This window comes from Mus musculus, chromosome 1 (genome assembly GCF_000001635.26).
Source record: "Mus musculus strain C57BL/6J chromosome 1, GRCm38.p6 C57BL/6J".
NCBI lineage: Eukaryota > Metazoa > Chordata > Mammalia > Rodentia > Muridae > Mus > Mus musculus.
Genome location: NC_000067.6, coordinates 88,499,260 through 88,526,435, shown reverse-complemented (window position 1 = coordinate 88,526,435; position 27,176 = coordinate 88,499,260). Strand labels below are relative to the sequence as shown.

Genomic DNA, 27,176 nt, shown 5'->3' with positions numbered 1-27,176 from the left:
TGCTGGCCACATCCCTTCCATGAGACCCAGTGTTTGGATAATGAGTCCAATTCTTTGTAGCTCAAGAGATCTGAGATCAGTGTCAGTGTTTATGCCTGGTTCAAACAGGCTTACTCACAGAAGGGATGTGCTGTGCAGAGCCAGTGTGCGAGCGAGGTCTCTTTGGAAATCTTTTCTGAACCCTGTCCAGGGAATTTTCAACGCCTTCACTGGTCTGCCATTTCCCATTGTTCTCGTCATCTTAGCCTGTGTTTGAACACATGATTTATTGTACGATCATTGGGCAGAGATTCACAAGTCACAAATGAGCCCCATCAGCTTCACTGTCATTTATTATTTTACTTTTTTATTTTGGGATGTGTGCATGTGCATGCCCCCCCCCCACTCTCTTTCTCCCTCCCTTCCTTTCTCCCCCTCCCTCTCTCTCTCCTTACCTCCCTTTCCCTCCCTCCCTGCTCCTCCTCTGTCCCTCCCTCTCTCTTCCTCCCTCCCTGTCCCTCCCCCACTGTGTGTGTGTGTGTGTGTGTGTGTGTGTGTGTGTGTGTGTGTGTGTGTTTCTGAGTAGTTATGATGTGTTTCTCTCATGGCACAAGATAAACCGTTTATGTCCTGTTATGGGCTCAGTCTAACACGACTGCCACAGGCTTTTGTTGGAAGTGACTTCCTAACTGTCCTGTGGCCAGTTAAAGGCTGTGCACCATTTAGGAAGTGAAGACTTGAAGGAAGCAGACCTTTGAAGGGTCTCCCTGTGCTCTGCTTCTGCCTTCCCTCTGCTCCCGGACCCACCACAAGGTGAGGAGCCTCCTTGTGCTTCCCCACCATGATGGACTGAAACGGCAAGCTAAGCTCACCCATTCCTCTCAGCTCCCCTGTTCCTCCCCTCAGCTGTTTCTGCCAGGTTCTATGGTCAGAGCAATATGGAAGAGACTGCTACAAAGGTGAAGCTTAGGCCTGGAAAAATCGCCCTCACTCCACCTACTTGTTTTATGGAGAGCAAGGGGAAGAGAACAGAGGCGGGGACAGGTGTTCTATGCTCCATCCCTGGACACTTGAATTGAGCCCTTCCTACAAAGCATGAAATCCTCAGCAAACCAAAGCTCCCAGGAAAGAAAACCACCCTTGTCCCAGGCAAGTCTCAGCTCAGCCTCTCCCTGAAGCTCTCCCCTCACCTCTCTGGTTGTAACAGGTAAGACGCTGTCTGTCTGTCTGCATCCAACTTCTATTACTTGGTTCTGGCCACTTGAGTTTGGTCAACACACTCCCTAATCTCTCCTTGGTTTATTGTACATAGTGCCATACTCAGCTCTGGCCCACACATAGTGCAGATACTAAAGAATCGTGCAGCTCATCATACAAAGTGTATCTGTCCCTTGCCTCCAGCCAAGAAAGGGACCTCATTTTGTAAATGGGAAATGGTTGTTCATCATCCATGGGTGAGCTGGAGCCTTAGATTCAAAAGAAAAAGTGAGGAATAGATCCAAGGACTTCAGGAACATGTCTGGATTTGTGGCTTGAATTTATGTCCCCCAAAGGCTCATCTGCTGAGAGCTGGGCCCCTCCCTACCTGATGGTAGTAATGAAAGAGGGCAAGAATGTTAGGAGATGGGCCCTAAATGGAGGAAGCAGGTCACTGGCTTGTGCTTCTGAACGTGGCATCAGATACCAGCCTCTTCTTCACTCTGCTTCCCATCCACCAGAAGGTGAGCCAGCAGCCTCTGCCATGTTCTGCCACCATGGCATCCTGTCCACCACAGGCCTAGAAGCTGTCCAGCCAAGCTACTACCAACCGAGACCGCAAGTCCAAATAATCTTCCCTGCTTTAAGTTGACTTCTCTCAGGTGCTGTGTCACAGTGATGGGAAGCTGATCGCTCCTCCCAGGGCTGTGTTGTCTCTCACTAGGCAAAGTGAATAAAGCCAAGACAGACAGCAGTGCCTACTGTTGGCTACCTGGTGGGCCGTGTACACTCTAGGATGGGTGCACAGCAAGGCAGAAATGTGAATCAACTTTATTACTGAATGTGTGTGTGCATGTGTGTGTGTGCATGTGTGTGTGTGCATGTGTGTGTGTGTGTGTGTGTGTGTGTGTGTGTGTGTGAAGTTGGGTTACACACACACACACACACACACACGCATGCTCAAATGTATTGCATAGATGTGTATGTATGCATATGTATGATACTGCTTGCATATGCATGATCCTGGTGTAGAGGTCAGGGGACAGGCTTTAACATCAAGCCTCAGGTGCCTCCCACTTTTTATTTAAGATAATTGTCTCATTGGGTTGAGTCTTTGGCAGGCTGGCTGATCTAGAATCTTTCAGGGATCTACCAGTCTCTTCCTCCTGTCTTGCCCCTTGCTAAGATTCCAGGGATAGGATACCATACTCAGTTCTTTACATAATTTCTGGGAATCTAAACTCAAGTCCGCATACTTGTAAAGTATGCATTTAACCCTTTCTCCAGCCTCTTAGTGACAGACTTTCTAGAACTTTCTCCCACCTGTACTGACTGGTTTTGGGTGTCAACTTGACACAGGCTGGAGTTATCACAGAGAAAGGAGCTTCAGTTGGGAAGATGCCTCCACAAGATCCAACTGTAAGACATTTTCTCAATTAGTGATCAAGGGGGAAAGGCCCCTTGTGGGTGGGACCATCTCTGGGCTGGTAGTCTTGGTTCTATAAGAAAGCAGGCTGAGCAAGCCAGGGGAGGCAAGCCAGTAAGGAACATCCCTTGATGGCCTCTGCATCAGCTCCTGCTTCCTGACCTGCTTGAGTTCCAGTCCTGACTTCCTTGGTAATGAACAGCAGTGTGGAAGTGTAAGCCGAATAAACCCTTTCCTCCCCAACTTGCTTCTTGGTCATGATGTTTGTGCAGGAATAGAAACCCTGACTAAGACAAATTGGTACCAGCATAATGGGGTATTCCTGTGACAACCTGACCATGTTTGGGGGAGGACTGTGAAAGGACTTTGGAACTTTGGGCCAGAAGAACCATTCGGTGTTAAGAGCTCTGTGAGATGTTGTATAGGAGCTTGGAAGATAATGTTGAGAATGGTGCAGAAGGTGGGAGTCCTGGCTTGTGAAATTTCAGAGGGAAAATTAAAGACTCTTTTCAGGGCCATTGTTACTTTGTGAAGATTCTGTAGTTCTGGTTAGCTGGGGCTGAAGAATCAGCTGTGATTAACAAGATACCAGAACTACTAAAGTGAAGCCTTTGTATTCCTGGGACTATTGATGCTGGTTAGCTGGAGCTAAGAAATTAGTGGTGATTAAGAAGAGGCCAGCATCATTGAGGTGACATCTTCTGGGAAGTGCTTTTTTGAGAGCACAGAGGCTGTGTTCCAGAGATAGCCAAGGTTGTACCTTGTGCTGTCGCCGGACTTGGTAATGTGTAAGAGTCACCCAGGTGGTACTGGTTTTGAAGGCATGAAGGGGTCATGAAGAGCAGCTGAGACTCGGCACTGTGAGAGGCCATGGAAGGCCATTGGTGAAGGTGCAGCCTCAGTTGCAATTGATGGCCCAGGACTGAAGGGGTCATGTAAAGGAGTTGAGGCTTGGCACCATGAAGAGAGCCTCTGAGAGGCTATTGTTGAAGCCAAGTTACATTGGAAGACAGCAGCATTTTGCAGATGCCAGTACCATGAGATGACCACCAAGAACAGCAGCAGCAGTGGAGTACAGGCGGCTGGGGCCTAGACAACGTGTGTGCTACAAAGGGCATGGCTGGAGGAGAAGTTACCCAAGCCCTTGGAGGAGCCCAGAAGATCTTGAGTTGGATCCCAGACACTGGACAGTTGGAGTTTAATTTTTGCTTTTGATTGTGACTGTGCCCTGATATTTTTTCCTCATGAAGGAAGAAAATATTTTAGTGGATCCCACAGTTAAGAGACTTTTAATTGTAAAAAGACTTTGGATTTTAAAAGATATTGGATATTTTTTTTAAAGGATTGAACTTTTAATATGTAAAGACTGTGGGACTTTTAAAGTTATTTAAGATTTTGGGGATGAATAAGAACTAAGGGTTGAGGCTTACTAGTGATGTGTTTGTGTGTCAAGTTGACAAGGGGTCAATTGTACTGGCTAGTTTTGGGTGTCAACTTGAGTTATCACAGAGAAAGGAATTTCAGTTGGGGAGATGCCTCCACAAGATCCAGCTGTAAGGCATTTTCTCAATTAGTGATCAAGGGGGAAAGGTCCCTTGTGGGTGGGACCATCTCTGGGCTGGTAGTCTTGGGTTCTATAAGAGGGCAGACTGAGCAAGCCATGAGAGGCAAGCCAGTAAGGAACATCCCTTGATGGCCTCTGCATCAGCTCCTGCTTCCTGACCTGCTTGAGTTCCAGTCCCGACTTTCTTGGTGATGAACAGCAATGTGGAAGTATAAGCTGTATAAACTCTTTCCTCCCCAACTTGCTTCTTGGTCATGATGTTTGTGCAGGAATAGAAACCCTGACTAAGACCACCGTACTTCACAGTCTTTCTAAGTAAGCTCTCTGTTGCTGATCTGATGACATCCCTGCACTGGGGTGTAGCTCTTGCTCCGACACACACTGCTCCTGACATCCTACCTGAGTATAATGCTCTTCTCTTTGGCAGGTCCCATACTTTTACTGCTCCTGACATCAGCCATCCCTTGCTAAGCAGAAACCAATAATGTGAGCTGTTCTCATGACTCTACTCAAGTCCACAAACAGCCATCTCTGACCCTCTCGTGGTGGGACATGGCAGCTTAGGATATCTTCTCATAATTATGTCCTCAAAGAGGCAAAAAGCAGATCTCTGAAACTTCACGCGTTTCCCTCTAATTGCCATAGCTGCATATCCTGGTTGGAATGAGACTGCCCTGCTTTTCATTTGGATAAGCTGCCGTCTCTGCGTTTCCATTGTGAGGCAGTGGGAAGATTTGATTACTAGCTTCAGTGTGAGATGTGTAATTTTCCTAAAAAGGCTACTTCTACTGGCATATTTTCAATCAGGGCTTCAGAGCCTGCATAGAAACGTTTGATTAATATTCCATCAAGGATTTCAACATATGGCTCTGTGTCAAAGGATTTTAGATAAATCCACTGAGGCGGGTGCAACTTCGGGCATGAAGATAACAGTACTCGACTCGCACATGCAAATGCATCTAGTTTGACAGAAAGGCAACTGATACACTGAGGAGCATGGGCTGTAAGTGCCTTAAAGGCAGGAGCCTGGTGCTATCTAAAGGGGCATTTCTGCAGCCTAGCGCTTAGTGTCCTGCACACAGCAACAGCACAAACAAAATGAAATAAACTAGTTCTGTGCCGAGTGAGAGCCTTAGAAATTGTAGGGAGAAAATCAGCTCCTCTCAAGAGCTTCTCAGAGCTCTGTGTTCATGGTTATTGGAATATTATCCTTATCCAAACTTCTTAAATTATTCAGTGGGGCTGAGTGTTTGTTGAACACTTAGTCGCCACTAGACGAAAAACTACTTAGCAAATAGCTGTTGGTCAAAACCCATCTCTTCTTCTAGAAACAAGTAGATGTTATCCCCAAGCCCTTCTTAGGTATGGCCAGCCATGTACTAGGTTTCTAGTCAATGGACTACGAAGACCAGCTTGTGCCTCCTGAACTGGACTCATACAGTCTTCTTTAGCACCCAGCCTCCTCCTCCGTAGCATTTTCCTTTCTGGTTCATCAGGATGGAGACTTCCACGGCAGCCTTGGAAGCCATATGTTGAAGACAATAGACCCGTATACAGCTTGCACCCATAAAGGGCCTCTCAGAATGAATACTCATAGTTCTATGAGCAAGAGTAGAGCATCTAGTGAGCTAACCCAACCTCACAGAGCGTGAAACTATAAGGTCAGACATCCCTCCCCCTCTAGGAGTAATCAACCCTTGCAGGAACTGAATGGCCTTCACACCTTCACATAAACCATAATTGGACAGGGCTTATCCACAAAACTTGCTCTCAGTGGCCATACTAGAGTGGATGAGGCCCTTCAGAGGACCTTGGTAGACATCCCTGCTTGTAGACCACCAGTAATGAAGAACTGAAGGCTGACTCTCCTTGAGGACAAAGAATAAGGAGGCAGACTAGGAGACTAAGAAATACTGAGGACCTTCCTCCCTGGAGCCTGATCAGCACATACCACTGACATTTTCAAGGAAAGGCTCCTCACTGTTGGACACCATTTCCAATATGGATCTAGATATAAAAGAGAAGGTATGTTTGACAGGTGAGACATTTCCTGTAGATTCACTAAAAAGCTGGGCATATTAAGGTGTACCTGCCGTTGGTTTTGTTTGATTTTTTTCTTTTGCTTGTTTGTGTGTTTTCTGTTTTGTCACTGTTGTTGTTTGTTTCTTGAGACAGGTTCTCATGTATTCTAGGCTGTCCTCAAACTCTCTTTATAGACAAGTATTACCTTGAGCTTCTGTTCCTCTGGCCTCTACCTCCCCAGTTCTGGTGCCACCGTGTCTGTTTTAAGTGGTGCCCATAGATGGAACCCAGGGCTCCATGCATGGCAGGCCACCACTGTACCAACCAAGCCACATCCCAGACTATAGGGTATTTGTATGGATTTCTCACGTAACCCTCAACATGGGCTCTCTCACTAAGAAGGTCACCTGGCTCAAGCCATCCCACTCAAGGAAAACCAGAACATAGGCCTTCTTATATCTGACTCAGTTTCCCTTCTTGTGGGGCTAAGTTCTAGCTTATGCCCAAGACTGGATATTCTTTCGTTACTTGTCTCCTGGAGGTTCCTGAAAGCCCTCCATGGATTCACAGACTGGAAGGAGATGTATCCTCACTCCAGGGACTAGGGTAACAGGATGGATGCTCTCTGATCCTTCCAAAATCCTCCAAAACCCAAGGCAGTACTGTGGCTATGCAGAGCACTGGGAGAGGCTGGTGTGCACGGATGCTCACTCGAGTCTCAGACAGAATGCAAGTGAGAATACCTGAGAACGGCAGGATGGTCATGAGGACAACGGTCTCAGATAGAGCATCCTTGAGACTCAGAACCTGCAGATGTCTGGAGCCTGAGACATTACCATCACTTCCTCTCCACCCCTCCACAAGTTACCTCCACATTATTTATTCCAGCCCAGAGAGTATTTGCTGAATACCTCCTAAGGGGAAAGACTCTCGAACATCATTTCATCTTCCCATCTCCTCAGAGGCACACAGTTTTAGATTGAGAAATGTGTTATGATCCTGCAAAGGGAAGATTGAACCCATCCATGCCCAGGGACTTCAGGCTGAAATGAGGGTGCTTGCTTCTCACCTTCTGCCATAAATAATTTAAGATACAATCAGGGCAATTTGGCTTGCCTGTCCCTGAGATGAGTTAGTATATGGAGTACTTGCACATGTGGGGCTGTGTCAGCAGATGCCTGCGAGCATCCTGTGCAGAAGTCTGGAAAGGAGGCCAGTGTCCATAAGCTAATTTAGGATGAAAGGAAGAGAAAGGATTTTTAAGTTTTACTGTGTTGATTAACAACTATGTGGTGGTTTTAGGATATAAATCCCAATGAATCATAATTAACTTGAAGGTTTTAATTGTTTTCAAAATTGAGATATACAGAGCCTTGGAAGCTCCGGGTAATATAATACTTTTGTAAAAGTGTCTCCTAATACATAAAATGCAAAGTTACAGGATAGAGAACTGACAAGAAACACACTAAAGAGCCGGAAAGGAGCCAGGGATCTCCAGGTCATTGAAACTTCACATTTGTGTGTCTTATCTCTTTACTTATTTTGTACTCTGTGTGTGTGTGCTTATCTGTGTGCATGTATGTACATGTGTGTACTTGTATGTGCATGTGTGCATGTGTGTGTATGTTTATACATGTTTGTATGAATAGAGGCCAGAGATCAACATCAGTTGCCTTCCTCTATTACTCTCTACCTTATTTTTAGAGACAGGCTCTCTCACTGAACCTGGAGGTCACCAGTTCTGCTAGAATGGACGGCTGGCAAACCCCGGTAACCTTCCTTTCTCCCTCCCAGAGGTGGAATTACAGATGTGCACAACTGTGCCTGACATTTAATGAGTCCAGATCCCTGTGCTTGCATAGCCCTGTTCTACTGTCTGAGCCCTCCCCCAAGTCACAGCCTCCTTACTCTAAAAATAAATGTACTCAGGGCTGAGGAGATAGCTCAGTGCTAGAATACTTGCCTACGATTTATAAGGTACTGGATTTAGTCCCCAGTTCAGATGGTAGATAGATAGATAGATGATAGATGGATAATATATAGATATAGGTGATATAGATAAATAGAAACAAATAGATTGTTTTATTTTTTACAATTTTGGACTTACAGAAAAAAAGGGGGATGCTAAGGTTGCCCACGTCTGGATTCCCCCACTCCTAATATTTTAGATTTGTATGGTACATTTGCTACAGCATTGATCTTCATTGAAACAATATTATTGATGAAATCCACTGGATTCAGATGTCTTCAGTGTCTCCCCATCCAGGACACCATGTCATGCCATGTTGTCATTCCTCCCTAGACCCCAATCATCTGACACAGGCTCTCAGGGCTTCTTTGTTGCTGTGACAGTGGCATAGTCTGTCCCTTATGTCTCTTAGCTGGGTTTTGTCAGGCATTTCTCTCATGATCAGAGTTATTGGCCCCTTTTGTATCTGAAAAGCAATCAAACTGTTGACACCTAATAAGGGGGCTGAGTGGATAGGTTGCTAGAACAGCAGTGGTTGTTTTGTTTTGATTTGTTTTGTTTTGGGGGGGGGGTCACCCTGTACACATAGTGACAAGGGGTCTCATCCTCTTTAAGGTTCTTTTCATTGTTAAAATCACAAAACAAAACCAAATAACCCCAACTCTTTATACAGGTGAACCATGCTGGTGAGACTGCTTAAAATAGTGTTGCATGAAACCCACCTTATTTATAATTGACAAGCCAGCTAGGTATCAGTGGGCAATTATAAAGGGCTTACAGGTAATTTCTGCTTATTATTGCCTGCTTTTTCTCCCCCAGCTCTATGAGAGTTCCTTTCTCCTAACATTTGTCCCTATATTAATTCATGCAAAGGATGCCATTTCAATCTTCTGGGCTAAGTAGACCAATCCAATCCCTGCCTAAGCTATCAAATAATTCGAAGGTGCAGAGGCTTTAATATTGGAATCATTTATTCCAAATGCTAATAAGCCATCCTTTCAAAATGCAAACAAAACCAGCTCTCACCGTGCCTCCTTTCTTCCTGGAGAAAAGTCCTAAAGATTTAAAGACCCACTGCATGACAATATAACTGTAGATGCAGAGGGTAGCCTTGCGGCCACTGACATCCTTAACACATTCCTTTCAGGGATGAGCCATGTCAGAGAGGGTCAAGGCATACAGAAAGCAATAGCATGATGTGCATCTCCATGCAGTTACTACCCAGAGCAGAACAGTCCTTTACAGCTTTGCTCAGGAATAGATCCAGAATCTCCACCTGCCTTCCCACTTCTGCTGCTTCAGGGAGGGGCGGCAACACTGCAGGCTGAACTGGAGGCTGACCAGGATACACTTGTTCCAACTCTCCATCCTACCTCTCCAGCATCAATGAATCCCATATCATCAAGCAGCTAGTGTGTATGCCACACTACACTTCAGATGAGAGAAGCTGACTCAGTTGGTCAGGGTAATACTGTAGGAATTGGCCCACCTAGGCACCCACTGCTGAAGTTGAGACTTTATTGCCCGTCCTAGTCAAAGCCACCAACACCCCTCCTCCACCTTGAGTACTTTCCCTTGCTCAGCTCAATCCACTCTCACTCAGCAGTCAGCGAGGTCTTCTCCAAATGGGAAGCAGAAGAGATTACTCTGATGTAAAGCTAATCAATAGCTTCTAGCCAAAATGGGGATTAGCTCTAGCTCCTCCTACCATGGTCTCGAAGCTCTGTGTGGTGTAGCCCCTGGCACCATATTCCCCTCCCCTCAGCTGCACCCATCTTGCTTCAGCCAGTCTTCTACTAACTGAGAAGCTTGTGTCCCCAGGACCTTTGCACCAGCTGCAGGTTCTCTTTAAGTCATTGCTGAGTAGATTCTGGGCTTGAACACTACCTTCCCGACAACCCTGTCAACCCTCTAAAGGAATTCTTTACACATTGCAAGTAGATGTTCCCCTTCTTTGTTCATTGTGTGTTTCCTCTACTAGCAGATCTGGGAGCAGAGATCTTATTCACTTTCATAGCATCCCTAGCATCCACAGCTGAGCTCTTCACACAGCAGGACATGTGCTGATACAGAATGATGGGAAGGAGCTGGACCAAGAGCTTCTCAGGCTGGTTTCTATGCAGGGAGGCACATTTGGTGTCTCCGGTCCTGAGAGATACATTCCAAATGTCCTAGTCTTGGGGGCAGGAGAGACTCCGAAGTAACAAGAAGGGACACCTGCAGAGTAGAGAACTTATGGCGAGGAAGACTGCCAAGGATGGGAAAGGAGATGGCTAACTAGGAAACCGTATTTATAAGCTGTGTCTACCAAACTGTACTGGTACAGAACTTACAACAACAACAACAACAACAACAAAAAGATCAGTAAACAAGGGCAGATGGCTTCAGGGGGATTCCCCAGGAGAAGATATGTAAACTAGTCCCATGAGCAAAGTTCAGCTTGACCAGACTGCAGAAGCCACAAATAGGAGCCATAGACAGCTACAACCTCATCCCTAAGAAAATGATAGAAATTCGAAAGATAGACAGCCCAAAGTTTCAGAGGCACAGAGCAGCTGCGATTCTTACACTGCTGAAGGAAGAGGAGAGGCCACCGTCTTGAAACACACTGGTAGAGTCTTGTCAAAACCCTCTAGACCAAGAACTACAGGAAAGTAAGGGGTGCTGAGAGAAGGAGACATAGTCTTCCCCAAGGAAGCACATACGGATTGGTTATCCACTACCAAATTGTCAGCCACACGGACATCTTGCTGCATAAAAGAAGCCAAACACCAAATTGTGTGCTGCTTCTTTTATTAATATGGCACTTTCAAAGAGGTAAAATTAATTTGCCAAGAATGGCCTAAGGAAAGTAGTTTTTCCTGAGTTCTTCCATCTTCCAGAAACCTTTTTGATTGAGGTCCTGTGAGTTTATCTGAGCCACTTGGCAAGTCAGGGCTTTGTGTGGGGTGCAAGGTCAGAGTGATCAGCATCAGAAGGAACCTCACTACCACTCCCTGGAAATGGCTGACATTTGCTGCTCTCTCAGAGCCAAAACATCTTTTCTTTTTATTCTACCCAAACCATCTTCTTTTCTCCCAATTCTACAGAGTGTTGTCCATTCATGTGTTTAGTTCACAGTTCTCTCTGGAATATTATTGGCTCCTGGGCCCTGTTCTCCAAGATGACCAGGATGGAGCCTCATTTCCACAACAGTTCTCTTTTTACTCTGGTGTGGTAACCCAGACACACAGCCATCAAGTTAGAGAAATACTGCCTTCAAAGGATGTAGTTGGCTTCCACTTCCCCAGCATGTGGCTGCTGTGTGCAAGGCCTTGGGTAGAGGCTGAGACATGGTGTGTGCAGGCCAGAATCAGGAATTCTTGATGGTGGGTGTGATTCTCTAGCTCATGTTCCTTGGCATTCTTCACTGAAGGCCTGTGTCCTAGATCTCAGGCTCTGCCCCCATCCTCCGAGTGGTTTCTTCAGTCATCTCCTGGTATGGGTTGAACTGGGGACCCCCATGGTGTTATTAGTGTAGAGTCTAATCCAATGTCACTGTGACCTCCTCAATAAGGCAACCCTGAGTACAAACAAGCACACTAGGAGGACATATTCCTGGCCTTTCTGTGAACTACAAAGAGGGTGGAAACTCATCTCTTTACACACACACACACACACACACAAATTGGCTGGGGGCAAAATAATAAACCAGAGTCCTTGATTTCCGAACTAAACACTGGAGAGAATTTAAACATAGAAAAAAGTACCAGGCATTTTAGAAACATTGCAAAGACAAATGAGCCACCCACAAAATTGATCTGTGGGAACCAACACAGGCCAGGGACAGTTCAGTTAAAGGTTATTAACAAAACGCAAATCCTGATCAATTATTTAAATATCATTTAAGACAGACATAGTGCAGAGCCTTCTCAAACCAGACACAATCGATTTACTGAAAATAGTGTTGTAAATTCTAACAGACCAGCCAGGCCCAAATCAATAAAATCACCCCTCTCCATAAACCTTTTACCCAAGGCCAATTTATCATTATCAATACCTTTTAACCAAACAAACGTTTGATGTGCTTATGAACACAAAGAGTGACTCCTCCCTCAGTTCACACACACTCTCCTCCTGGGGAGAAGTTTTGGTTGAGAGGACTTGAAGGGAGTCCATTTTGCCACCCTGTGTTTTTGTCCTGCATACTCACTTACTGAGTATACACAAGGTCCTGAACATCTAATCTCCTACAGCAAAACAAAGGATGGGAGGTACTCCCTGGGGAAATCCTGCTGGACTGACCTAGATGACCATAACCCTACTGTTCTCTCACCCAGGAAAGGAGAAATCAGGTTGCAAAAGAGTGAAAGCGACAGCATCAAGTGCAAATGTATGGCGTTCTCCTTGAAAACAGAGATAAAACAACCCAACTGTGCTGTTCGAGTATGGTCAAAGACCTCTAATGACACCATAAAGGTTGAGACAGAGAAGGTGACTATTGTTTGCACAAGATACGATTTTAATGCCTTTTTAAAAGGCTGTGCATTCATGGAACAGAAGTTGAGTGTGCCATTCAAGGCTTTTATTAGACAAATGAGCGTACCATTACTTCACTAATGGCCCACAACTCATTTTGCCTCTTGAAGCAAGGTTCTGAAAATCCCATGCACACAGATAACATTGTTAGTTTAACTCTTGCTGAGCTGGATAAGATTTTTCCAGCTGTCAGCTCATTGGGAACATTTTCTAGGAGGAAAAGGAAAAACTGGGCGGTAGTGGCTGAGGTCCTAAGCAGAGGGGAAAGAAATCTTCTGAGCTCTCGATCTGTTCTACCCATGTCAGCAAGGTAGTCATTGGGGCAAGGGCAAGGGCAAGAGACTGACCTGCATATGGATTTGGATCCCTGCTCCAAGGCCTGTCCCTCAGTTGAACTGTACAGGTGGGGGGCCTCCTGGTATTCACTATCTGTCCCTTCTAACTGCTTATTGCCTCCTCCAAGCTGCCTACCAAGTGCTCCTTCAACCTTTGTCCTGGAAACCTCCAACAACAAGAAAGTAGAGAAAAATTCATAACAATGTCACCAGCCTTCAGCAACTGTGCACTGACTCCAGCCTTGTTGAGCTGCACCCCAACTCCCCTCCTCACCTGGAGCCCTCTCGAAATCTTGAGCTCTCCTGGTTGTGACAATTATATATTTGAGACACTTGGTAAATTACTTATACCTTGAATTCTGGCTGTAAAAGAGCCAGAGAACTCTAGAGAGAGGGAAGGAAGAAGTGGGAAAGGAAGGAAGAGGAAAGACACACACACACACACACACACACACACACACACACACACACACACACAGAGAGAGAGAGAGAGAGAGAGAGAGAGAGAGAGAGAGAAGAGACACAGAGAAGAGAGGCACAGAAAGATACACACACACACACAAAGAGAGACACAGAGACAAAGAGATACACACACACACACACACACAGAGAGAGAGAGAGAGAGAGAGAGAGAGAGAGAGAGAGAGAGAGAGAGAAAAGAGACACAGAGAAGAGAGGCACAGAAAGATACAGACACACAAACACACACACAGAAGAGAGACACAGAGACAAGGAGATACACACACACACACACACACAGAGAGAGAGAGAGAGAGAGAGAGAGAGAGAGAGAGAGAGAGAGAGCTGTCCTTTGAAAAGCTAAGCTTGTTCTTCCTTCGCCAGGGCACTTGCCATTCTCTTTATACCTCTTTAAGCCAGAAAGGATGGATTTCAGCTGACGAGCAGGATCACAGCAGTTCAGATGCCAAAGAGGATGGCTACACCACTGTAGAGTGAAATGAAACTGAAGACCAAGGGAAGAAAGCCCTGGGTGTCACCCAGGACACACCTGGCCAATTGCTCTCTGTCAGACAATTGTCTAGGGGCTCAGATAAATCAAGGGACATAAGCATGTCCAAGCTGCCATCACACTTTTGTTCATTGATGGGAGATGGTTGATAAAACCAAATTCACAGTACACGTGGCTATTCATGGCACAAGGTAAATGCTACAGTAGCGTGGTGGGCAATGAGCTGGAGATTTGTGTCCCTTGCCAAAAAGGGAGCCTAAAACGTTGACCCCCCCAAGTGGGAAAGGTTGGGTCTGACCCTGGAGCTCTTACGGAGGAGCACTGTCCTATCTAAGATGTCTGAGGGAGCTAAACCCGTTTCCACAGCATCAGCAGCCATCCGTGTTCTGCAGCAGCACAGAGGAGGCCCGCACCAGAGCCTGACCATGCTGACAGGCTGACTGTGGACTGTAGGCTTTGGAATAACCAGAAACACATCTTTGTCACTTAGGATCCAGCAGGCCTGTTGCACTTTTATAGTCTCTTCACTCTAGTGGCCATCTCCTGCTGGGCTGGGACACTCAGCACCACCCTCCCTGGCATACCCCACTCTGTCTCCCAAAGCCTTGTTATTTGGTTCTCCACATTGCTAGTGAGGTCAGGTTTCCTCAAACCTCACCTCCCAGATCCAGTGTACTCTCAGCTCCAGGGTTTGGGGGAGCCTTGAGGTTCCTCATCTTGTTCCCCAGGTAGTTTTTCCTCCTTTCCTGCTAGGTGCTCATCAATGCTCCCTCTCTGCTGCCTTTGATGGAAGCTTCTGCAAGCTTCAGTGCCAACAGAGGTGTTGTTCCTCCCCTCAGCCAGCAATGGGGTCAAAGGATCGAATCATCCATTACTGTCGTGCAAACTTTCAGTTAGCAGAAGGCCACCCTATCCTCAAGATTCAATCCATAATTAATAGCAGCATGGACCTTCTTAGACTTGACAAACCTTGAGAATTGTTCTTTAATAAGAATGAAAGTCCTGTTCTATTTCCCCACCAGGGCAGGGGCTTCCTTCCTATTGATTGATATGTTCTTGCCTACACAGAAACTCTACCGAGTCGATAAGCATGGACAAAAGCTATATCTACTCCTCCTTACTCTAAAAAAGCAAGAAATAATATGTTTCCATGTGAAAGGGGAGGGGGCTGGAGAGATGGCTTGGAGCACTTCTTGTTCTTGCAGATGACGTGGGTTTGGCTCCTGGCACCTACATGGTGGCTGTGTTTCTGGTCATTCAAAAGCTTGGACGTCCACAGTCAGAGCATTAGCATCGTCAGGCTCTGTTGGCAGCCACATCCATCCATATAACTCCAGTTGCAGGAAGTCCAGCGCCCTCTTCTGACCTCTTCCGAGGGCCCCGGCCATGCATAGGGCACATAGACACACACAAGCAAAACCACTCACACATACAAAATAAATAAATCCTTAGAAGAAATAAAAATAAAAGGTATATAAGAATAATAAAACATAAGGAGTTTAGGCAATCTACGTTTACTATTCAAGGAAAATGGATGGTGAAACATCAAAGGCAGAAAGAAAGCTCATGTTAGAGCAGATAAGAGACAGTGTTAATGAAAAACAGAAACCATCACCAGGAACAAGTGGCAGTCTTGAGAAATACTGTCAGCTTATGTCAGCTTTGCCATCAATATAGGGAGCTGTTTTAAAACCAATAAAAAGGGCTGGGAATAGAGTTCCGTGCATAGAGTTCAATCCCCAGCGCCATGTAGACCAGACCTGCCCACACCAGACAGAGGAAGGAGGATTAGAAGTTCAAGGTTACCATGGCTACAGAGGGAGTTCAAGGCTGTCTAGGGAGACAAGAGATCCTACCTCAAAATATACAGTAACAGCACAACAAAAATAAATAATAAACAAACCTGTCATCCCACAACAACAACAAAAAAGAGGAAACTATTATAAGCAAAAAAATAAAGAAGCCATTTAATAAAAACAAGTAGACATGAAGCTGAATGTGTAAGTGTGCAGGTCCATGAGCACGTGACTGCGTGCAGATAATTAAGTGAATGTGAAAAGGAGGTCACTGAGGCTCTGCAGTGAGAGTTGTCGCCCCACTAAGAGCTGGGTGAATCTGTTCTGCAGCTTTCATGGTGAGGGCAACACCTTGTTGCTTCAGTCTACACACAATAATAGACTGTGTCCTTCCCCAAACTCCAATGTTGCTGACACAAATGTCTCTGGAGTGAGGGAGGGCCTGCGAGTGGGGATGAGGTGGGCTGACTCCTGTCTCCGGAATGGGATTGAGATTCTTGTAGAAGAGGAACCACACAGCAGCGTTTAACCCTGCTGACTCACCTTTGCTATTCAAACAGCCCTCATCATCCCATGCGCCACAGTTTGTAACTTCTAAGAAGGATGTCATCAGACCCCCGGCACAGTGGCCATGGACTTCCTGGTCTGGAGAACTGTGGGAAATGGGTTTCTATTTTTAGTAAACTACCCTCGTCTGTCCTCTTCTGTTACAGCAACAGAGACTAACTGAAACTGAAAGTTTCACCAAACGACCCCGTCTTCAAACTGGACACATGAGCAGCATATGCCTCTTCAGAGATGTTGCTATCATCAAAAGTGGAAAAAGGAGAAAGAGAAGGGCCTACTCTAGGCTGGACGGGGCCAAGGAGGTATGACAATTAAGTATGTACTGCTCCTAGATCAGGTCAGGGCTGAACACCACTACAACTGGTATGTGGACGATCAATGGATTTCATGTGCTTGCACGGTATGCAGTATTAGCCTGAAGACGTTTAATTGCTTGAGTTTTGTCGCAATTTTGGGATTTAAAAAAAAAAAAAAAAAAACCCAAAAACCAAAGTTGTATTTTAGGTGTCCTACTTAAATATTTTGAGACTAAATATTTTGGCAGTTACAATTTAAGCTCAAAAATGATTGGCCAGTGAAAAGGGGAAAAAGAGGAGGGAGGGGAGGATCGGGAAGGAGAGAGTAGGCCAGTACTCAGCTGACATCACAGACGGTTAACAATGGATGAATCTTAGGTGGAGAAAGAAATGTGTGTTCCTCAGATGGTAATTCTTGCAACTTTTCTATAGATTAAAGTATTTTTAAAATTGAAAATTATTATTTTAAAATAAATAGAAGTCCAAAGAAAGACAGATAAATGGATCAACATTGTTAAATAAATGACTGATAAACATTTAAAAATGAGAATCCCAGCTTTTAGTTACTAGGGTCAGGACTAAGAATATAAAAACAAATAGTGGCTCATTATAAAGGGCTACACGGCAAGAAAAATGAGCAACAGCGAAAGCTGAGTGTGGTCATGTGTGCCTGAAGTTCCAGCTCTTCAGAAGGGTGAGGTCAAAGGATCCAGAATCAAGCTTACAGAAGCAGCTTAGTGAGACCTCAGCTTAAAAACTAAAGAAACAAAATCAAAAGCCCAGTGGATACAGTGAGTGAGAAGAAGAATATGTCAGACAAAAGAGTGTAAACTCTGACTCCACTTACCCAAGGCCACAGAGGGGCCTGAACTCAGCAGAAGCCAAGGCCTCAGATGGGCTTCCGGGCAGAAGCCAGGGCCAGAGACCGGGCTTCAATGCACTGACAATCTTGCTCTTGTCCTGAGTCTGCCCACACTGGGAATTCCCTTCATTATAGATCCTTATTATTGATATTTGTGTTTACATGTTGCACTTCAGTAAAAATAATAAGTAGACATGACTAGGAAGCTGGGAAGATGGCTTAGTCAGTAAAGTGCTTGCTGTTCAGTTCAGAGTGCTTGTTAATCCTGGCACTGGAGAGGTGGCCATGAGTGCGTTCCTAGCAATCACTAGCCAAAAGGACAGAGACCTTGTCTCAAAAACCGAGATGCACAGATCATGGGGAATAACACCTAGGGTTGACCTCTAGCTGCATGTGTGTACACACTCACAGACGCATACACATAAACATGCATGCACATGCACACATATGCATGTATATACACATACACAAACATACATACACTAAAAACAAGAGAAGAGAAACAGGGTGAGGCCAGCAAGATGACTCAGTAGACAAAGGTCTGTTGATAACAAACCTGGAGACCTGAATCCCATCCCGGAACTCCCATGGTGGGAGAAGAGAACTGATTCCAACCAGCTATCCTCTGGCCTCCATACCTGTGCTGTGGGACACACTGTAGGACCTGAGCTTGTGGCCATACACATACACTAAATAAATGTAATAGGTAAATAATAAAGAAAAAGTCTGCACGCAGGAGCGGTCTGTCACCTTAATCCACTCTCATGCATTTCGTGAAGCACCTTCAGGATAATTCCGCTGTTAGCGGTGGGGCTGGAAGAGGTGAGTCACCTTGAGAGTGCAGAGAGGTTTTAAGAGTAGCTTTGAGTAATTCCTGCACAAATACAAACCTGCAATTAGTCACCGACAACTAAGGCAGCCGAATGTTTGAATTAGGAGCCAGCAAAATTAAACAAACCCTATTAAAGCATTCTTTGGAACAGCGAACATACACTTCAAATGTGCATCTCAGGCAAAACAATTGTGTCAACTTGCTGGTGGATTGGGAGTTTTTCAGAGCCTGCTAGGGATCATTGCACGGACAGCTCAGTTTGCAGACTGTTAGCATTTTCACACTTCCATTATTATTAATTTTTTTGTTTTTGTTTTTGTTTGTTTGTTTTGCTCTTAGCCTTGTAGCTTCTGACAGCTACCAAGTGAGGACTGATAGGTTACAAAGGTATAGGCTAGTCCCCTGAGAGACTGAGAGAAAGATGGAGGGAATTTAAGGGCACTCTCTAACACAAAGTTTTCTGCCCAGTCTCTCTACACAGCCAAAGTATCTGAAGGCTCAGAACTGTCCAATGGGTGCACACAAATTAAATAAATAAGTGTAAATATTGGTTTTTGTTTTTGTTTTGTTTTGTTTTGTTTTGTTTTTACAAAGAAGAAACCCTGTCCAGGAAGGGCACCTGCAGAGCTGGCTAAAGAGCAGTGTGTGGGTGGGCACGCTCTGTTCTGGAATCTTGGCAGGCCAATGCACACAGTGCCGCCAGCCTCCTTCCTCCTGACTGTATTCAACAGTACGTGGAGTAGCTAAGGCCACGACTTGCTGATTTTCAGAGAACATGAAATGAAATCCAGAAAGGTGGAATTTAAAATCACCTCCCCATTAGGTCTACATGAGGAAGCAAGTACAATCAGAGTTCTTGGTGTACAAAAGTAAAATCGATCCACTGGATGGTCACTCTGGTTTGAACTGGTCCCTCAAAAGGCCATGCATTGGAAATTCAGCCCTCCCTCAAAGTCACAAGCTGAAGGTGGGGCCTTTGAGAGTTAATGATTCGGATGGGGTTCCTGTAGTGACATCAATGGCTTTTTAAAAGACAGTGAGATCTAAACCAGCATATTTTGACATCCCATGTCATGTGATGACCTCTGCATGTTCTGATGCAGCCTAAAGACCCTCCCTAAAAATAGTCTCTTGATCTTGGCCTTCTCAGACTCTAGAGCCATGAGATTAATAAACTTCTACTGCTTGAAATTCACTCAGTTTGTGGCATTCTGTGACAGCAACAGAAGACAAACTAGGAAGATGTTGTTCTTAATGGTCAAAGTTAAAACCCCATCAGAGCCAGCTTAGCTGCACAGAGGACATCGCACAGGGCACGGATCTTGCCCATCCTCAAAGGTGACAGCATTCAGAAGTCAGAGGTTCAGATCCTTGTTTCTAGCACTTCCTTGATGATCCTCTTGAGCAAACCCCTAGCTCAGGAACCTCAGGTTGCTGATCTACAAATGTAAGTGTGCACACCTGCCCTGGGGGTGACTGGGAGGATGTGGGTAAGCTGCGGGATGCTGCTGCTCATGAGTAAATAATGGTTATTCTCTGTCAAGTCTGCTGCTTCTCAGCCTCGAGCTCCCCACCTAGAGGCTGGGCCCAAAAAACGCTCATGCTTAGCAATGGGAGGCAGGGGTATCTCATTCCACATGGTAACCTGATCTGGATCTATTTCCTTCCTGCCAACACAATTCCCTCAGGTTCTCAGGGTCTCTTTGGGAACACACAGGTTGGGAATGGTAGCATTCCTCCCCTGCCTTCTTCGCCATTCTGAGTGCTGTAGTTGGCTACCAGTGGGGCTCATACTTGACGCTCAGCTTCTGTGCTGATTCTCCTTCCATTCCTTCCCCATGTTGGAACCTAAAGTCCCAACCCAGAGATTTCTACTCTCCTGGCTCCCAAAAGATTTTTCTTCCTCTACTCTCAAGGCAGTGTCTGAATCTGCCAACATTGGAACTTTCTAGAAACCTCTTTCTGAAACAGGGCTTTGGTGCACTAGAGGCAGATATTAGCCCTACTCAAGCACTGCTTGCGATGTCTTAGAAACTTGTGGTCTTAATTCTGAAATTGGCCCACCACAGCATGCAGGAACAGGTTCTTACATGGGTATGAGCCTGGCTAGGGCGGGGTTGGCTTGACAGGATGGCTCTGCTCCCCATGGCTCTCCTTCTCTTCCCAGGGCCAGCAGGCCGGCTTGGTCATGTCTTGCCCTGGGCAATGGCAGGCACACATGGAGGTGACAACAGAAACACATGGGCATGTATGTGCTTGCTGCTCAAGTCTGCTTACCTCCAGGAGCCAAGGCAAGCCAGAGGGGTCCAGTCTGCTCCTAGAGGTATGGGGAGCTGTCCTGCCCACAGTCGTGGCTGAGCTCTGAGAAGCTGCAAGGCCATCGTATTGACACCGGGACCAGACTCATTTTTATGGTTCACAGAGCTCATTCAGATATTCCTGTGGCTTCCTTATCACTCTGCACTGGCCATGTCTACTCAGGATCTCATCTCCCCTTCTCAGAAGAGACCTCTATGGCTCCTGCTCTCAAATAGGGGTCTCCTCCACATCTCTGTTCCACAGTGCTTATTCTGCCTAAAGCTTATTTCTAGCGCCAAAGAAAGTAAATCTTCAAATCACAAACAATGAGAGTCTTCAGGGCATGAACAGTATCTGGCTCAAGTTTCTTGCTTTCCTGATCCAGAAGCTGAGGCCCTGGCAGAACTCACACTGACCTGGCTGAGCAGCGAGTGCTCAGGGCGGGGGCAGGGGGAGTCAGCTCTAGGGACAAAGGGACAAAAGCCAACTCTAGGCAAAAGTGGGTGGAGAGCATAGGAACCAATCTTCCTTACTCTTGTATTGGTAATCGAAGAAAGGAAAGAGGCACACATTTCCAGGTGTGTGTGTGTGTGTGTGTGTGTGTACACATGCAGTTCTGCTTCATTTTATTGCCTGTAATTGTTCCAGACCTTAACTAACATGCATATTTTGGAGTTTCGTACAGAACATTAATTAATACTGACCAGTACTTGGAATCACTTGGTGCAGCTAGGCTAGCCCGAAGCGTTCCTTTGGTTAGTTTTCTTTGGGGAAGAGATGCATGTTGGTTTCAGGCCATCAGCAGAACTTCTTCCTAGTGATGAGTTTAAAAACAATGTCCCACCCCCTCTCTACTCCCCCCTCCCCTCAGGAGCAGCGAGCAGACATCAATTGACAAGACAGGGCAAACAATCCATTGTTGCTAAGGAACTCCAGCTTATCTGGTCCTCCAAGAGCTTAACTCACACCGTTCCAGGGAGATCTGCTTCAGGAGGGAGAAGCCCTTTGGAGGTGACACAAAGCAGAGGGGAACCTGAATAAACCCCAGCTTCACTTGCTCTGCGTTCCTTGCTTTTACCCCTAATTTTCGGGGTCATGTAGCTGAGCCTCGTACTGTCATTAGCTTTGCTTGAGAACTCCTCTCTGATGTGTGGTCACTATGGCAACGATTGTTTAAGTCTTTTTTTTTTTTTTTCCAAGAACGTGGAGGGAAGCTTTGTTCTAGCTCAAATGGACTAAAATCTCCAACTCTTCCCTTGAACCTGGGCAGGTCTGTGATGAGTGACATTTAGACATGAAAGGGCTGAAAAGCCCACCTCTGGGGACACAGATGGCGCTGTTTCTGAATCTTAGTCCTACCATCTTATAATCACTGAGTTTGAACACTCCGCCACTCACTGCTCATTTCAAGTTCCTCTCTCCTAGTTACCTTTCCTGATGCCTTAGTCCACCCGGCTTTTCTAGGCCCCTGGAATAACACTAAGCCCAATATGCAGAGTCTCCCACTTCATCAATGCTGGGCGCCTCAAAAAGAACCCATCTCTCTTTGGCAAAACTCATTATCCAACAATTGCTGTACTTTGCAGTGAGCAAAATGAACTCAGTTTTAGTAATAAATGTGGGTTCAACTGTGGGCCGTAAGCCAACATATTGTAGCAAAAGCATCTAGAAGAATAATATGCTCAACTCTGACCAGGATCACCTGTTGAGTAAAATCAGTATATGCCCGGGCTGTAGAAAGATGCCATTGCCTACCCGTCATCTCTAAGCCATGCCAGCCAGAGACGCAAGTTCATTGTGTGACTGTAACCAGACAGTAATTCTCTGTCAGCCCTGGAGAGCAGGGCTGTCTGGACACATAGGTAATGCTGCTATGAGTGAGTACTGCAGGCCACTGTCGCTGTCATGAGCCACCTGCTAGGAGCGTTGTACAAGCCTTCTGAGAAGACTCTCCTGTTACACAGGAGAGCTGGAACTGGGAGAGGTCACAGCCACAGGGCCACCAGCCCCAGGCAGACAGATGATGTAGGGTATAGGCCAGTTGGGTAGGGCAGCTGGTGATACGCAACTCCTTTATGAAGCCTGAAGGAGAACAGGTTCCGGTGTCAGAGCTTGAGCTTTAAACAAGTGCCAAGGCTTAGCAGAAAGATATCAGACATCTGATCAAAAGGCAGAGGGAGAAATCACTCATTTTGTAAAGTGTTTCTGCAAATATGGGGATCTTAGACTAATACCCAGAGACTGTATTAAACAGCAGCACCAGCAGCACCAGCAGCACCAGCAGGACCAGCACCAGCAGCACCAGCAGCAGCAGCAGCAGCAGCAGCAGCAGCAGCAGCACCAGCAGCACCAACAGCACCAGCAGCACCAGCAGCACCAGCAGCACCAGCAGCACCAGCAGCACCAACAGCACCAGCAGCACCAGCAGCACCAGCAGCACCAGCAGCACCAGCAGCACCAACAGCACCAGCAGCAGCAGCAGCACCAACAGCACCAGCAGCACCAGCAGCAGCAGCAGCAGCAGCAGCACCAGCAGCACCAGCAGCACCAGCAGCACCAGCACCAGCAGCACCAGCACCAGCAGCACCAACAGCACCAGCAGCAGCAGCAAAATCAAATGGACAAAATCCCAGGCATGATGATATTTGAAATCCCAGAAACAAGTAGGTAAAACCAGAAAGATCCATGGAGTTCATTGGCCAATAAATCTAGCCAATCAGTGAGCTCCGGGCTCCTGAGAAACCCTACCTCAAGCAAACAAGGTAAATGGTACCTGAGGAACAAAAGCTGATTGTTCTCTGACCTACACACACACACCCCATAGACATGGGTTCCACACTTAAAATCCACTTCTTATTTCATAAAGAGCTCAAAGCAGTCCTTAGGCATCCTTCTCTTTGGGGAGCTGGGATGGGTGCCCCCTACTTCCTCCCACACTGAGCCCCAATGTGCAAGTCTAGGAAACAATCTTCAGGCACTGATGGAATTGTCTCGCCTCTCTCTGCCAGTCCCAGCATGGAGGTGGGAAGACTGTGTTCAGGCTTCAAGACCTGGCAAACATAAAGGGACCTGGTCACAATGCAACAGGAAAGCAAAGACTACGAAGGGAGGGAGGGGTGAAGGGAGAGTAGTCAGGTCTGCTGATTCACTTTCCAAAACCATGTGTGTATGTGTGTATGTGTGTGTATATGTGTGTGTGTATGTGTGTGTGTGTATGTGTGTGTGTGTATGTGTGTGTGTGTATGTGTGTGTGTGTATGTGTGTGTGTGTATGTGTGTGTGTGTGTGTGTGTGTGTGCACGCGCGCGCCTCCATAATTGTGTCCTATCTCCATAAATGTCAGCATGGTGTTTGGGGGAAGGGGGTATCCCATCTTAACCATTGATCATATTTAACCTGGGAAATATATTCTGGCAGAGCAGGTTCAGTACGTCGGAGCTCTGACACCCTCTCATCTTTTCTGCAAATGCATGTATGTAGTTCATTTTCTTCAGCAAAAAATATCTTCCAAGTAATTTGGACATGCTGGTAACTGCTCCTGGCATGTGAGTGGATGTAGCCTTCACAGCCATCAGTAAAACACTAACTTCAGAGACTTGGAAAGCTAAATTCTCTTGTGTGAAGGCGCCATTTTGTGTGTGTGTGTGTGTTGTTGTTGTTTCAGGTCCCTCGTTTTCTGGCTCCTTCCCCTCTCATGTTCAAGGTTTGAGCGACAGCTTCAGATCCTCTATCATGTCCCTGCATCCTCTCCCTCTCCCCAGATTCATGCCACTGGCCCCTTCTCCAGCATCCCAGCACACAATTAGTTCTCCAAGCTTCTACCTTCTAGACACATCTGTGACTATGCACACATCTCCACTTTCAACTTCTTATGCATCTTCCATCTTCCAACTCCCATAGCCACCCACCCACCCATGCATCCATCTCTCCCTCACATGGGAGGAAGTGTCCATCTGGCTCTAAATGGGAAGTCCCTATCAGTGATGCCTTCTCCCCCTCCATCCCCTTCTCAATCAAGGGAACCTACCCATCCAGTGTTCACTAGAAACCAAGAGCCCTATCTGGTTCTTTCTCACCCTGATCCCCTGCACCCCATTAGTCCTATGTTCCAAATCTCTTAGATTCTTCTCTTCACCTTTAAGCCCAGTTACCCGAGACTTATCAGCACACTTCCCTGTCTACTCTGACTTTCTCAGGTCCCTTTGGCTCATCTCCCAGCGTCCCACCAGGATGGCTATTGAAACTCACGCCTTCTGCTTTAGTCTCCTGCTCATGGTATTCTCAGCATCATTGTTAGCTCTTCTGTGCTGCCGTCACACACAGCTGGGTCCATTTTCTAGGGTTAGCCCCACATCCCTCCCCTGGTTATCACTAGAACCAATGGGCCAGGAAGCCAGTTTCTGTTTCTGCAGCACAGTGTCAGGTTGCAGTGATGCCAAAGACTGTCCCTGTCAAGAGCTGTCCCCGAGTCTCAGGTGTCTAGCCACATTCCAGACACAAGTTCAAGGCAGCTACGGACCTCCCTCGGACCTTTTATGCTGATGAATTATTTCTTTGCTTGTTTCTCACATTTACCAGTTCAACCACATTGATTTATTCTATCAAAGTAATGCTCAGGGTTTTTTTTTTAATCTTACATATTTATATTTTTTCCTTCCCCCAGAAAATCTGGAAAGAATTTAAAAAGTAGAAGAAAAAAATTCAAATATTTTGATCATCCAGAGTGAGCATCATCCAAGCTACCAACTGGATGAGGACTTCCAGCCCTGGCTCTATTCACTTTTTTTTTTTTAAATCTTGAAGTTGTTATGATCATGTGATACATTCAAATTGTGCATAATGACATTTAAGCCTATTTTCTCTGCTTATAAAAGAATTGCGTGCTCATCACAGAAAAGCTGCTTCTTGGTGGCATATTGACTGTTATCATCCAGTGACTATCCAAAGATCCAGGCTCATCATTATGAGTTTCGAAGACACAGAAAATTAACACCCTAGTTTTTGGCAGCCAAAATGGTCATTATGTTGTTCTCTGTATCTGTGCATTTTCTGGAAGGGGAACAAAAAGACCCTTTTGTTTAGCTGATCGCACACCATAGCCACATATAGAAAGACTGGTCATTGGCAGCAAGTGTCAGAATTTAATCTTTGGCATTTTATATGGATGTCAGGTCTGGCAAGATGAGAGGGTCAGTGTATGCCTCCTTGATATGAAGGCGAGAGGCCACCTTCCACTTTCTCCATCTTGGGTCTGTGTAACATTCTAGGGAGAGGAGAGGGAAGGTTGAAGTTCATGTCTGCAGCAACCAAGAAGAAGCTGTGTTCCATTAAAACCTGGACATAACCAATGTAAATCCAGAGATGGGGTGACCCGGGAGTGCCTGTACCTTGTCAGTCGTGTGTGCAGATGACCTTTAAGGGGCTTATGAGACCCACTTATGGGCATATCTTCCTAGCTGCATATTCCATGAACAGGTAGAAAAACACTGGCACCTTTTGGCATTGTCATTTCAGAAATTACCAAATGCTACGGTTCGTGTTTTCTTTCTCCAACTCCAAAACGCAACCAATCGCTAATGCACACCACACTGCCTTGGATGCCCTGAAGCAAAAAATTATGGAAGAACAAGTCCTACAGGCTTCAGAAGCTGAGGCCTTTCCTTTAGTCCTGTGAACTACAACTCTCATGGTGCCCTGTGACATGGAGAGTCATGCCTACTTAGGATCTTCTGTCTGTGGTAGGACGGGGAAGTAAGAGAGACCAAGATGGGGTGTGATATACCAACTATGTTGTATAATACTCACAGCAGCTCACATGTGGTAGTGGTTTCCAAATTGTTGTGTTTGGGGGGGAAAAAAGCATCATTTCCATTGTTCTTTGCTCTGTGCCTTGAATCTTTTAATCAATTTATATATTAAAAAAGAATCACACCTACCGTTGCTTGCACCTAAGATGCAAGGGATAGACAAAGCTTCTGCCTACCGGTTGTTTATGCATCATAGGGGAAACTGCCCCTCCCTTCCCCCTGCCTCTATTCTCCACTCTTCCCTGCCACCCCAGAGTGCAAAAATAAACACAAACAAACAAACAAACAAACAAACAAAAAATGGTTGGAAACACGATCTCTGCTACCAGTAAAAGTGAACATGAGGGGAAGGGACTCGGGCTTAGAACGAAGGTGGTGGCAATGAGAAATGAGTGCATGCCCACACCCGTGATTGGAGAGATGGTTGAAAGTAAACACACTCAAACTGAGACTGCTGGCACTTGAATTAGGCAGCAGCACCTGGACAACCGAGACCGCTGAGTGCTAACTCGGGGTTTCTAGCTCTAGCAGAACACAAGGAGAAGCAAAAGGAAGGAAAGGGTTGTCAGAAGCACACGAGGAGCAGCTTCTTCTATGGCCTCAGCACGTGCAGCTGGGAGTGTACTTGGCTCTGCCACTTCATTCTCCCACCAGCCTTTCTGTGCTCCTATCACGGGCACTGTTCTGCAGTCCCCCTCACTATGAGCAGGCAGTAGATACTCTTTTTCTTCTTGAGGTG

General features: G+C 46.0%; 1 protein-coding gene across 3 annotated transcripts; it reads left to right on the top strand.

The window, feature by feature from the left end:
• Positions 1-526: 526 nt before the first annotated feature.
• Positions 527-26,565, top strand: Glrp1 (glutamine repeat protein 1). Of its 3 annotated transcripts, none has more exons than XM_030248384.1 (3): positions 527-1,186; positions 16,490-16,645; positions 22,886-23,864. In XM_030248384.1, the coding sequence occupies exons 2-3, from the start codon at positions 16,550-16,552 to the stop codon at positions 23,300-23,302; spliced, it is 513 nt and encodes a 170-aa protein (XP_030104244.1). In that variant the 5' UTR covers positions 527-1,186; positions 16,490-16,549; the 3' UTR covers positions 23,303-23,864. The 3 variants fall into 3 exon arrangements, with proteins under 3 accessions (XP_030104244.1, NP_032158.2, XP_030104227.1); NM_008132.2 differs by lacking the exon at positions 527-1,186 and adding an exon at positions 25,294-26,565 and having other exon boundaries at positions 16,370-16,645; positions 22,886-23,294; XM_030248367.1 differs by lacking the exon at positions 527-1,186 and having other exon boundaries at positions 16,420-16,645.
• The last annotated feature ends 611 nt before the right edge of the window (positions 26,566-27,176 follow it).

Coding starts and splice junctions, on each gene's coding strand:
- Glrp1 (NM_008132.2), top strand. CDS start 16,550: ATGAGCAGCATATGCCTCTTCAGAGATGTTGCTATCATCAAAAGTGGA. Junction 16,646..22,885: donor GGCTGGACGGGGCCAAGGAG/GTATGACAATTA, acceptor TGTATTAAACAG/CAGCACCAGCAGCACCAGCA. Junction 23,295..25,293: donor ATTTGAAATCCCAGAAACAA/GTAGGTAAAACC, acceptor TCCTTCCCCCAG/AAAATCTGGAAAGAATTTAA.